Below are 13,353 nucleotides of genomic sequence, written 5' to 3'. Positions count from 1 at the left end.
GGTGTGGGATTACAGCAAAACCTTTTGAAATGTATCCCATCATCATCATATAAAAGGTATTGTAACATTTTTTTAAATCCCACACATTGGTCTCATCTGAAAAGATTTTAAAACTCCCAGGACAGTTGGCCTCCGTGTAGCTCTGGAGAGTGGAGACAGAGGTCCAGAGGCCAGGGCACCCCCGCTGGGCCTGGAGGCAGAGCCCCTGACGGCCTTGCAAAGCCCCCTGAAAGCACCCTCCTTTCTGCAGTCCTCTCCCAGCTGTGAAACCGTCTATGGGTATTTAGAAGAATAAAGACCATTTCTAGACAGTGGTGCCTATTCTTCAAAGTTCCAATTATGTAATTCTACAAGGATCCCCTTGAAAACCAGCGAAGGCTTTCCGTGAGCCTTCTCTGAGGCACACACTAATGAATGCAATACTTCATCACTCCTGCAAGATTCACTGCAGGGCTATTGGCAAACAGACTTTTCTTCCATGAGCACTAGTTTGTTTCCTGTATTTAAAAAGGAGGAAAATAATTCCACAGATACAAAGGCCAATTTGAGCAGGCTGGTCAGGAAATAAAAAAGTGGAAATTTTCATTGCATCATCTTTTTCATCGTATAACATCCCAGTTGCAATAAACATTGCCAGCTGTTTCTTTTGCCTTTTTCCCTGCTACAGGACTTTAGCCTATTGAGTCTTACTAACCAGAAATCAAGTCATCTAAATAGGTGGGGGAAATACAAGTTAAAAGTGGTTTAACAAGCATTTGCAGAAAAATCCCAAATGAAATTATGAGGTAATTAGATACACATATTGTAATAAAACCAAGATATAATTTGAAAGGGACCAAAACAACCCTGACTCCTGAAAAAATGTAGAGAACACACCTGGTTAGGTTGAAAGAGTAAATGCTGTATTCGATATGAAAATTGCTTTCACATAGAGATACTTTATAAAGTACAAAAACTTTTTTAAAAAACAAGCTCATAGTACTTTCATCATTTTACTACTCTGGAATATGAACAACATTACTCTGAATTTTTAAAGTGACAATAAAACAAAAAATGAAGAAAAGAACTTGAATTTTTTTATTCTATCCTTGTTCTTATTTCTCTTATCAATAGTTTTTATCCCTAAAATAATGTAACTATAGGTCTGGTGGAAGACTGCAGAGAGCGGTTTTAGTGAGGGTAGAGAAACTCTTTAAGTTTGAGGTTTAGAATGTAAAGCAGCAGCAGAGGGACGTGAAGGGAGGTGAAAGCTACAGCATGGCCCTGGGCAATCTAGGGGGTGGACTTGATTCCTGGGAGTTCAGCATTAGGTAAGTTAACATCAATGCAAATTACGAGGCTGGAAAAAATTGCAAAACAAACCCACATCCCAAGAAAACCATAAACCAACCAACCAACAATCATTAAATTTTATCCATAAATAAGTTACAAAAAGTAGATATTATAGGGCGTCCTCCTGTGTCCATGGATGCAAACGAATGAAGTGTCTTTAGGCTTGAATTCCATCTGACTACTCAACTAGAGGGACCATCGGCTCAAGGAAGACTGACAGGTTGCTCGGTGCACTGGGCTGTTTTGGTCAAGACTGCTGGTACCTGCTGGTTATGCTCTCTGCTCAGAGGCATATCGTTAGCATCCCTTTTGGATCCTTATAGATAAGTAATTGTGTTCTCATAGTGGCTCACAAGGAGGCATGGATACCTGCAGGCTTTGCCTTGTATCACATCCTTCTTTTCCAAAGAGACGCCAGGCCTGGGCCATTTTGCGAAGTTTTGCAAGATTGGGTTTAGTCTATGGGAAGAAAGTAAGTAATTCCAATTACCAGTAGGAAAAGCCAAGTGGCATATAAGTATTTCCTAATTATCACTATTCAAATTTGTTTAGATTCTAATCTCTGGGTTCAGAGAGAGTATAGATTTTCTAAGATAAGTGGGACTGAAAACTTTAAATCTAGTTCCCCATCTCTTCAAGACAAAACTTTTTTTCTTTTTGTTCACTGTCATGTAAAGCAAAAAAGGTGTGTGTGTTTGTAATAGGTTTTTATTCATTTCAGAGAGGAGAGGAGAGGGAAAGAGAAATAGAAACATCAATGATGAGAGAGAACCATCGACTGCCTGTCTCCTGTACACCCCCTCCTGGGGATCAAGCCCACACCTGGGTATATGCCTTGACCAAGAATTGAATTGTGACCTCCTGATTCATAGGCTGACACTCAACTACTGAGCCACGCTGGCCAGGTACAAAAGAAGTTTTTAATAGAGTAAAATCTACTGGATTAGAAAACATCAATACCTGAAAACTCCATACAAGAAGTGATTTTATAGCCCTTAGGAAAGGTAAGCAAAAGAAAAGATTTAGGCCCTGGATAAGTGGCTCAGTTGGTTGGAGGGTCATCCCCCATATGTCAAAAGGTTTCAAATCCAATTCCCAGTCAGGGCATATACCTAGGTTGTGAATTCGATCCCTGGTGCATACAGGAGGTAACTGATTGATGTCTCTCTCTCATCAATGTCTCTCTCTCTCTCTCCCTCTCCATTCCTCTCTCTAAAATCAATAAAAACATATCCTCATGTGAGGATTTAAAAACAGTCTATCTAATAAAAGAGTAATATGCTAGTTGAACGTGACACCAACACACAAAATGGCCACCCCCATGGGACACAAGATGGCTGGCAGGGGAGGGCATTTGGAGAGACCAGGCCTGCAAGAAAAGGCAATTGGGAGGGACCAAGCCTGCAGGGGAGGTCAATTGGGCGGGACCAGCCGAAGCCAGTTTGGCTCAGTGATAGAGCATTGGTCTGCGGACTGAAAGGTCCCAGGTTCAATTCCGGGCAAGGGCATGTACGTTGGTTGCGGGCACATCCCCGATAGGGGGTGTGCAAGAGGCAGCTGGTCAATGTTTCTCTCATCGACGTTTCTAGCTCTCTATCTCTCCCCCTTCCTCTCTGTCTCTCTCCCTTCCTCTCTGTAAAAAATAAATAAAATATATTAAAAAAAAAACACACACAAAATACATTGGGCGGGACCAGGCCTGCAGGGGAGGACAGTTGGGGAACCAGGCCTACAGGAGAGGGCTGTTGGGGGTGACCAGGCTTGCAGGGGAGGACAGTTGGGGGAAACCAGGCTGGCAAGGTAGGGCAGTTAGGGGTGACCAGGCCGGCAAGGGAAGGCAATTGGGGGCCACCAGGCCAGCAGGGGAAGGCAGTTAGGGGCGACCAGGCCTGCAGGGGAGGGCAGTTAGGGGTGACCAGGCCAGCAGGGGAGGGCAGTTGGGGGGAACTAGGCCGGCAAGAGAGGGCAGTTAGCGGTGACCAGGCCGGCTGGGGAAGGCAGTTAGGGGTGACCAGGCCTGCAAGGGAGGGCAGTTAGGGGTGATAAGGCTGACAGGGGAAGGGAGTTGGAGGGACCAGGCCTGCAGGGGAGGTTAGTGGGTGGGACCAGGCCAGCAGGGGAGGACAGGGGTGACCAGGTTGACCTAGTCACAGGCAGTCAGATATCCCTCAAGGGGTCCCAGATTGGAGAGGGTGCAGGCTAGGCTAAGGGACAAACCCACACCCACTCCTCGCCCCCCCACCCATGAATTGCATGCACCAGGCCTCCAGTATAAGTAATATTTTGGAAAGCAGCAACATGGATATTACTATTATACTTTCATGTTCTGTTTCATTTAAGATTGTAACAAGGACAGGAAAAGTAATTTAATCACTGTGCCTTTATTATCGACATCACTGTTCCTGGGCTGCTGAGTAATCAGGGCCAAAGCTTGATGTGGAAATCTCCTAAGCTTGCTTCCCCCGGCCTGATAATGCCAAATCATAACTCCAGAGGTCTTTGGAGGTAGCTACCATTTCCTGCAAGTGCTACCAAGCAACTGGCTGTTTAGGTTCCACTTGCCAGCAGTGAATTTGCTGTTTCTACCAACTTTCTGTAACCCCAGAATTTCTGCATCTTATCAAATCAAGAGCCAATAGGCAACAGATGTTTAGAATACATCAGTCTGTACATGTGGTAAACTTAAAAAATACAAAGGCATCGTGTGTATAATCCTACAGTTCCTCCTAAGCTCCATTTTGAATTTGAGCTAGAAGCTGAAATTCAAAATAAACTTCCAATGTGTAATTTTCAGAAATCTCCTGTTTTGGGAAGGATTAAGACATTACATTTGGATAATAGCATCTGAAAAAGGAAAAGCAGATAAACTTTGCTTCCTCTTCTGTTAGTCATCACTGTACCTGTTTTTCCTGCTCCAAGTGGTCTATGTCAGCCAACGGCAGCATAGAAGGTCTCCCATGAGCACACTGGAACGGCAGCTGGCACCAGGACAACGCTTCAATAAGGCGATAGCTCTCCTCTAGGCTCAGGCCATCATTAAACTTAATGGCCCCTAAACAAAAGACAGAAACAAGAAGGTTACGGTGTATATGGTGGGAAACCAACGCTGACCCTGGGTCAGAGCCAAGTCTCTGGGGAAAGTAAAATGTTTGAGGCTCTCTCATGTGGCTTTAATGCTGCTTGAAACTCAGGCTTCAGGACTGACCTCTCTCTCAGCTTTTCCTATGGAGCCTTTGTCTTTCTAAGCCCTGTTGGAGGCATTCCTTAACAGGTTAAGGTTTTGCTTTCAGAGTTTTTCTCAAAGAGGCAAGAGCAATATTTTTGCCTACTTCTTATATGTTTATGAAGTCAAGGTCATCCTTTGTCCATAGCCAGTCTAGCACCAAGATCTCTGATTGTTTTCTACAATGTCCATTTCATTTGCTTATTTTTTTTCTATTTCCATAATAATCTTAATCTAAATGCATATTGTCAGAACTGCCTTTATGCATACATTAACTTAATCAATGAATACTTGTAAGCATATACTTTGTATTAGGAGCTATGCCAGGCAGTGAATGCGAAAAGGATCTTCACCCTCATAAAGTTTATGATTTAATGGGTCTAAAAGGTGAGATAAACATTAAATAAGTAATCACACAATAACTTAAATGATAAATTGTATATGTAAAATACATATTTATATATAAATATATAAAATACATTTTATATTATAGACTTAAATTATAAATTATAAGTTTTGTAAAGTGTAGAGTATGAGAGAAATGTAATAGGAAAACCCAGTTTAGGAGATCAGGGAAGGCTTCCCTGGCAAATGATACTTAATCTGAGACCTTAGGTTTAGAAAGACAAGAAGGAACTGAAAGGCATTTCAGACAGAGGAAAGGGCAAATGCGGGGGTGCAGAAACATAAGAATTAGGCCAAGGAAGAGGCCAGAATGTAAAGGGCAAGATGGAAAGCGAGATGAAACGAGAGGCAGGGGCCCGATCATGAAGCCCCCAGCAAGCCTGGGTGAGGAGTAAAATTTTTATCCTAACGGCAATGAATAATCTTGACAGCTTTTAGTTAGAAGAATGACATGCTCAAAGGGACGTTTCAAAAAGATTCCTCTGGGTGCTGAGGGAAAAGTAGCTTGAAGCAGAGACAGAATGGATGTGGGGAGACTAAGAAAGAGGATTCAAGTGGCAAGAATGAGGGAGGTAGCAGTGGAGACAGATGATATCAGACAGTTTTAAGATACATTCAGAAGGTAGAGATGGTGAAATTTGGTGATGGTGCACATTTGTGGAGTAAAGACAGGATAAAAGGAGTTTAGGATATTTATAGGAGACAAATTAATGAGTGACTAGTTACTTAGCGAGAAAAGACAGGAAGTGAAGAGAAGGTTGATGGGAGAGAGATCAGAGGAGGGTGTCAGTTAACTGGAGATCCTGTTGTGGTCAATGACAGTTGCAGGGGATTCTGTAGCTGTCAGGACCCCTAAGGTAAGTTCCTCCGAATCTACCTTCTATATCTATATGTATATATAAAAGGCTAATATGCAAAGTGTCCTCTCAGGAGTTTGCCTGGGAGTTTGGTCGCTTGCTATGCTGTGCGCTGACCACTAGGGGCGGTGCGGAACGAAGGAAGGCCCAAGCGGGCAGCCGGGGAAGGAAGGCCCTGGTCAACAGATGGAAGGCCCTGAACGGCCCTGATCGCCAGCCAGGCCTAGGGACCCTACCCGTGCATGAATTTTGTGCACCAGGCCTCTAGTTTTATCATATTACCCTACATATGATATTATTATCATAGAACCCTTGATTATTCTAATGCCTTCTGTATAAAATCTAAAGGTTTTGTTGTGACCTTCTAGACTTCTTTCTTACCAGTTTAATTTATTGGTACTCTTTGCTGTGCCTCTGGTCTGCATAGACTGTTTCCTCCCCCTGCAGTAAACTTTCCCTTCTATCCTGTGAATCCATGTCCCTCAGTTCATTCAAAACTTGACTCAAAATATATCTCCTCTTGGAGTTACTCTTCCACTCATATAATTCAATCTGCATTATGGTAAAATCTATGTGTTGGTATTTTCCTTTGTAAATATAGTTTTCTAGTGTTCAGTTTGAGTGTGTTCAGTTTCTTAACCTAAATTGTGCCCACCCAGAGGGGTAGTAAATGTACCTTCCACTTCTTTCATACATGTTGTACCCCCACCAGTGCTCAGCATGCAGAGGTGCTGTCGCTGTTTGTTGAGTCTTACCATGGCAGGCTTGAGATGCCAACACCTTCTGGACCGTCAGTGGCAGTGTCCCTTGGATGCCTCCTGTGGTCTGGATTAGCTAATGCATAAACACAGGCTTTATTAATGGGAAAGGAAATGGGACAGTGGTGTCTTTTGTGTGGTGCCCTTGTGTGAAACCCCAAAGAAGAGAAAAGTTTACCTCCACTTGTTCTCGAATAAATTCCTACAAAGCAACAAGAAAAACAGGCATTAATCTACTGTTACATTATATTTGCCCTCGGATAGTTTATAAAACATTCCAATTTTCTTCATTAAAATATGCCTCCTTGCCAAAACCGGTTTGGCTCAGTGGATAGAGCATCGGCCTGCAGACTGAAAGGTCCCGGGTTCGATTCCGGTCAAGGGCATGTACATTGGTTGTAGGCACATCCCCAGTAGGAGGTGTGCAAGAGGCAACTGGTCGATGATTCTCTCTCATCGATGTTTCTAACTCTCTATCCCTCTCTCTTCCTCTCTGTAAAAAATCAATAAAAAAATATATTTAAAATATGCCTCCTGAAGGAGAGTTCCAGCAATACAGCACGTAGGTGCAAACAATTTATTTATTGTAAGGCATTTTAAATATCAAATAAAAGACAACTGACTAGAACTCTTATTAAATAAAGAATATATTAGCTACTGAAAGTTCCTCCAGAGACAGCTCATCCACTCATGAGATTATGTAACTGGTGAGAGTAGCCTTGATGATTCAACTATTTCTGCATAGTAGGGAGGCATCTCACTAAGAGGCTGTCTGTTTGTATTCATAATCTCAACCAGAACAAGTGTAATATTACACAGGAACTGAATAAATATACAAGAATTATCAACACAACTGTGCACTCAGTATATATAACACTTGCTTAGATATTGTAAACATAAGTAGTCATGTTCGTTCCCATGGGCTTTTTTTTTTTTTTTTTTTTTTACAATTCCCCTCAGATCAAAAAGCATATTTTCTGAGGAATCTTGTTGAAAAGTTTCTCCTCACTAATATATCTCTGTTCCAAGGGCAGCCTTTTTTAACAGTTATATCCCTGAAGATGTTAATATTTACAAAAGAACTTTAAAGAAATTTAAATCAGACACTAGTTCACCCTACCACTTTGTTTAACTTCTAGAAGTAACTGTTTTGAGATTGGCACATATAATTATTTCATTATAAGAAAACACGGGATTTCTTTACTCCTAGAAATGGCAATGTATAAATTAGCTTCCTAAGATTACAACATGGTAGATTTTCTTTTTAGACCAGACTCAGAAAATTCTCTCCCCATTCCATATACACTGTAGTCTAAACTGCTTATAAATGAGCAAAGTTATAAACAGCTAGGTTGTGTATACTATACATTTTTTTTTAAAAGCCACCCATTTTTCCAAACAAATCTGAACAGAAAGATATCTCATAATATCTGACCCGCTAACAAGGCTTAGTGTGGATACAGATAAAACCTAACTTTTTTGCTATTCTCTCTTGCCTGTATATCTGGGGCTTGTAAAACAACGATTTGTAAGCCTGGTGAGGGGAAGATAGATCTTACTGTCTGTTTATTTCATATTTTAATCATTCAATTAATGCTAGATAATTTAAATATTAAAATGGCTCATTCATCAGGCTAGAGGATAGAACGTATAGGAAGATGTATTGGTGATCGTTCAACTGCTAGAGTCCAAGTAGCTACCTTTTCTTTAAGATACCAAAACGATTCCAGCTTCTTCCAGCGTCAACAGAATCTCTCCTGATCAGCCTGACTTAACATAATCAAGATTTTCTGAAACCATAAGGTTTGTTTCAATCTGAAATAAACTCCTTACCAATAGTCTTTGAAGTCACTTTATGAAAAGTTTTTATTGTAATTTTCTGGTTAAATACTTAGAGATTGAATAACAAAAGATTCTAACAGATCCTATCTTTTGGATTTAAGACAATTTGGAGGAGGAGCCTTGGAAAAATAAGCTATGTTGGGAGAAAAGAGCAATGCTGAAAACAAAGCAAAAGTTGTCTGATCAAAGGGCGGTTTTGGAAAGGGTAAAATCAACATAATCCAAAAGCTCTCTTCTGTGTGCAGCCACAGTTCCTGAAAGAGCAGTATAGTTAGTTCCACTCCCCCTCCTCCCCTCACTCCCTCACCCATAGCAATCTGTCTTCTGTCTCACCCGACTCCCAGGAAAGGATTCCACAAGGTAACCAATGTCCTCATGACTGCCAAATCCAACTTGCTATTGTTAACCATTTCCTTCTTGCTTAAAACTTTCCTTGGCTTTTTCCCAATTTTCCTCCTCCCTGGCTGACCAAATACATTTGATGATCCTTTACAGTTTCTTCTTTTGGGCAGCAGCTTTCCAGACCTTTGCTAAAACATTTGCTGAATGTTCAGCTCTTTGCTCTTTTCTTCATACTTCCTCTGGACAATCTCACTTCCTTTAGACCCTTTACCAGCTTCTGATATTATATAATAAAAGGCTAATATGCAAATTGTCCCCTTGACCAGAAGTTCGACCAGCAGGCAGACCAGCCAACCACCCATGTCCCCTCCCCTTGGCCAGCCTGGCCAGATCCCGCCCATGCACAAATTCATTATATCTGTACACACACACACACACACACACACACACACACATACTGAGTGGCCAGATCAGATTATTATACATTCAGAGATCATAATAATCTGGCCACTCAGTATATATATATATATACTGTTAACTTCCAAATAGGGATGGGTAGCCAGATTTCTTTTCCAAGTGCTAGGTCTGCAGGTCTGCCTATCTACTGGACATCCCCATTTGAAGACATTCAGTGTATCTGCTAGTAAACCTACCCTTAGACTCTAACTCCCTGGGTGCACTAGTATTCCTCCTCCTCTATTTCCTTTTTCTGGCAATGGCACCACCCTCCTTCCAGTCATCTGAGTTAGAACCCTCAGAATCATTACTTATCTGTTCTTTTATATTCTACTAGAGGCCTGGTGCACAGCATTCAGGCACTGGAGGGGTCCCTAGCCCAGCGTGCACCCTCTCGCAGTCCGGGAGCCCTTGGGGGATGTCCTTAGCACTGTCTGGAGGCGGGAGATGCTCCTATCCCCACTGCTGTGCTCACCAGACGTGAGCCTGGCTTCTGGCTGAGCGGCGCTCCCCGCTGTGGGAGTGCACTGACCACCAGGGAACAGCTCCTGCATTGAGCATCTACCCCTGGTGGTCAGTGTGCATCATAGTGACTGGTCATTCTGCTGTTTGGTTGATTTGCATATTAGGGTTTTATTATATAGGATTGCTTACAAGATCCTCTGGATTCTACCTTCCAAATTATGTTCCTCCTCTGAATTATCACTGATTAATGCAATCCTCATCCTCTCCTATTTGAACCAGTGCAATAACCTCTCAGCTGCTCTGCCTACCTCAAATCTTTCATATCAATCTATCTCACAATTTATCCACTAAGTATATCTTCTAATTTTTATTTTTATATATTTAATAAAGTAATTCAGATGTCTAGAAAAAAATGGTGCACTAAGTTAATGTGGATTTGCATGCACTCCAAATAGAAAGCGCTAGAGATAAAGGAGTAAAAAACCATAATGAGCTGAAACTGGTTTGGCTCAGTGGATAGAGCATCAGTCTGCGGACTAAAGGTTCCCAAGTTCGATTCCGGTCAAGGGCATGTACCTTGGTTGCAGGCACATCCCCAGTAGGGGGCGTGCAAGAGGCAGCTGATGGATGTTTCTCTCTCATCAATGCTTCTAACTCTCCCTTCCTCTCTGTAAAAAGTCAATAAAATATATTTTTTTTAAAAAAGAAAGAAAGAGCTGAAACCGGTTTGGCTCAGTGGTAGAGCATTGGTCTGTGGACTGAAAGGTCCCAGGTTCGATTCTGGTCAAGGGCATGTACATTGGTTGCGGGCACATCCCCGGTAGGGGGTGTGCAAGAGGCAGCTGGTCGATGTTTCTCTCTCATCGATGTTTCTAGCTCTCTGTCTCTCTCCCTTCCTCTCTGTAAAAAGTCAATAAAATATATTTTTGTAAAAAGTCAATAAAATATATTTTTTTTAAAAGAAAGAAACCATAATGAATAAAATGGGATACCATGAAAAAAAACCCTGATAGATTTAAGAACCAAAATTTTGGAAATAAAAAAGTGATTGAAATTTTAAAAAACTCAGTGGACAAATTAAACATTTAATTAGATAGTAGGCGAAAAGGAAATTTAGTTCACTAGAAGATGAGGAAATTTCCCAGGATACATCAAAGAAAAATAAAACAATGGTAAGTATGAAAGAAAAGTTAAAAGACATGGAAAAGAGAAAGATAAGGTCAAGTAGACATCTCACAGGACTTCTCAGAGACAAGAAATGAGGGAGAAGCAATGTTTGAAATGATAGTAAGTGTACATTTTCTATAGTGAAGAAGTATGATGAATCTCAAGAAGGAAATGAAAATAAATTCATACAAAGATAAATCATAGGGAAAGTGCAGAATACCAAAAACAAAATCTTAAAGTAAACCAGAGAGAAAATCAAATTACCTACAAAATAATGATTAGATTGACAATGGTCTTTAATAGCAAAATAGAATGTCAAAAGTAATGGAATATTGTATTTATTTGAATTTGGAGCTAAGACTGGTTTTTGTTTTTGTTTTGTTTTAAATATATTTTATTGATTTTTTACAGAGAGGAAGGGAGAGGGTGAGAGAGTTAGAAACGTCAATGAGAGAGAAACATCGACCAGCTGCCTCTTGCACACCCCTACTGGGGATGTGCCCGCAACCAATGTACATGCCCTTGACCGGAATCGAACCTGGGATCTTTCAAGCAGACTGACGCTCTACCACTGAGCCAAACCGGTTTCGGCTGGTTTTTGTTTTTAATTAAGTATTTTATTTCTTTAATATTTAATGTTGAGATTAGTGGCCTCTGTGTAAATCATTCCCTCAATAATCTAGACATTAATCTCCTTGTCATCACACAAAAAAAAGTAATGGAATATTTTCAAAATGCTGAAGGATAACTGACAATATGGAATTCTGTTTTTAGCTAGACGATCATACAAGTGTGAAGGCAAAATAAAGTTGTTTTCAAAGACAGATTATCATTAATGGACTCTTAAAAGAACTTTTAAGAGATTTACTTCAGTAAAAAAAAAAAATTTTAACACAAAGTAGGATGCAAAAACAGTGACCAAAGACTGTTAAGCATTTTGGTTAGTCTAAATCTGTGGTCAACAAACTGCGGCTCGCCAGCCACATGTGGCTCTTTGGCCCCTTGAGTGTGGCTCTTCCACAAAATACCACGGCCTGAGCGAGTCTATTTTGAAGAGGTGGCGTTAGAAGTTTAAGTTTAAAAATTTTGGCTCTCAGAAGAAATTTCAATCATTGTACTGTTAATATTTGGCTCTGTTGACTAATGAGTTTGCCAACCACACTGATCTAAATAAATATTGACTTTAAAATTAATGACTACCAGGGAGATTAAAAATAAGGTAAAATTAAAATAGGCAACAACAACATGGAAAATGGGAGAGGAGTGATGTTTGATTTTTTGTGTGGTTTAGGAAGAAAAAGGAGAAACAAATTTCTTCTAAACCTTATTCAATATGCAAATCTAACTTCTAAGCCAATGGGAGAGGAGGGGAAGAAATAAAGAAAATGCTAATAGAAAACAGAAAAGGAGGGGAAAAAGGCAATAAAGTCAAAGTAAATTATGCTTTTTTAAAAGAGATAAAGAAACATAAGTAAGAAGTAATGGTCCTCTTCAACCCCCACAATGCTGCATCCCAGCAGCAGCTTCCCAGACCTTTACCAAACATACGTGTAGTCATATTAGAATGCTGTGATAATGCATCTCACTCTTCTTGGCTGTCCATAGGATAAAATGCAAATTACTGAGCAGAATATGCTATCCCTTTATGATTTGGTCTATCTAGTCTCATTTGGTCCACCACTACCCCATATATATCTTAATTGAACCATTTATATTGGTAGTTCCCTATACACAGAATCTGCATCACATCCCTAATATCTGTTCCTCTGTTTAGAGTGCCCTTCTCCCCTCTTCTGTATTTGGCAAGCTCCTGCTGTTTTGCAAGACATTTCCTTTTTATTTTATTTTTACTTATACATTTTTTTATTTATTGACGCTAGAGAGAAAGTGGGGGGGGGGGGGAGACAAATGAGAAACATCCACTTGTTCAATTTATTTATGCATTCATTCTTGTATGTACCCTGACAGGGGATCAAATCTGCAACCTTGGCATATGAGATGACACTCTAATCAACTGAACTACCTGAGCAGGGCCCATAGCACTTATAAAGATATTTTTTAAAATTGATTTTTAGAGAGACAGGAAGGGAGAGGAGGGAGAGAGAGAAACATTGATATGATAGAGAAATATTGATCATCTGCCTCCCATATGTCCTCCCCACCCACATTGGGAATCAAGTTGCGACCTGGACATGTGCCCTGAATAGGAATAGAACCGGCAACCTTTTGGTGCACAGGATGACACTCAACTAACTGAGCCACATCAGCCAGGGCCATAGCACTTTGGAACATACTTCTGCCCAAATGTCATTATTATAATTACTTAAATGTCCTTCTTCCTCACCTTGAGCTAATTCATCTTTCGCTCTCTAGTACCTGGCACTCAGCAAGCATTTCATAAATGCTTACTGAATAACACATGAATATAGTTTCTAAACAAAGTAGGTTACTATCACTTAGCAATTTAACATCTGCAATTCTGCCTTACCTCCACAATACTCTTGGT

At 40.6% G+C, this 13,353-nt stretch overlaps 1 protein-coding gene across 1 annotated transcript in view; it reads right to left on the bottom strand.

Annotated features, from left to right (window-relative positions):
- Nucleotides 1–1,395: 1,395 nt before the first annotated feature.
- MLH3 (mutL homolog 3) overlaps nt 1,396–13,353 on the bottom strand; it is a 38,532-nt gene continuing 26,574 nt past the window's right edge. The window contains 5 exon segments of the mRNA XM_084893938.1: nt 1,396–1,791; nt 4,233–4,384; nt 6,573–6,651; nt 6,754–6,777; nt 13,336–13,353. The exon segment at nt 13,336–13,353 is cut by the window's right edge and continues 142 nt beyond it. Coding sequence (XP_084750064.1) covers nt 1,672–1,791; nt 4,233–4,384; nt 6,573–6,651; nt 6,754–6,777; nt 13,336–13,353 — 393 coding nt within the window. The 3' untranslated portion in view covers nt 1,396–1,671.

Source organism: Pipistrellus hanaki (assembly GCF_964339955.1).
Source record: "Pipistrellus hanaki genome assembly, chromosome: 1".
Lineage (NCBI taxonomy): Eukaryota > Metazoa > Chordata > Mammalia > Chiroptera > Vespertilionidae > Pipistrellus > Pipistrellus hanaki.
The sequence above is the reverse complement of the archived record's forward strand: the minus strand, read 5'-3'. Positions and strand labels throughout refer to the sequence as shown.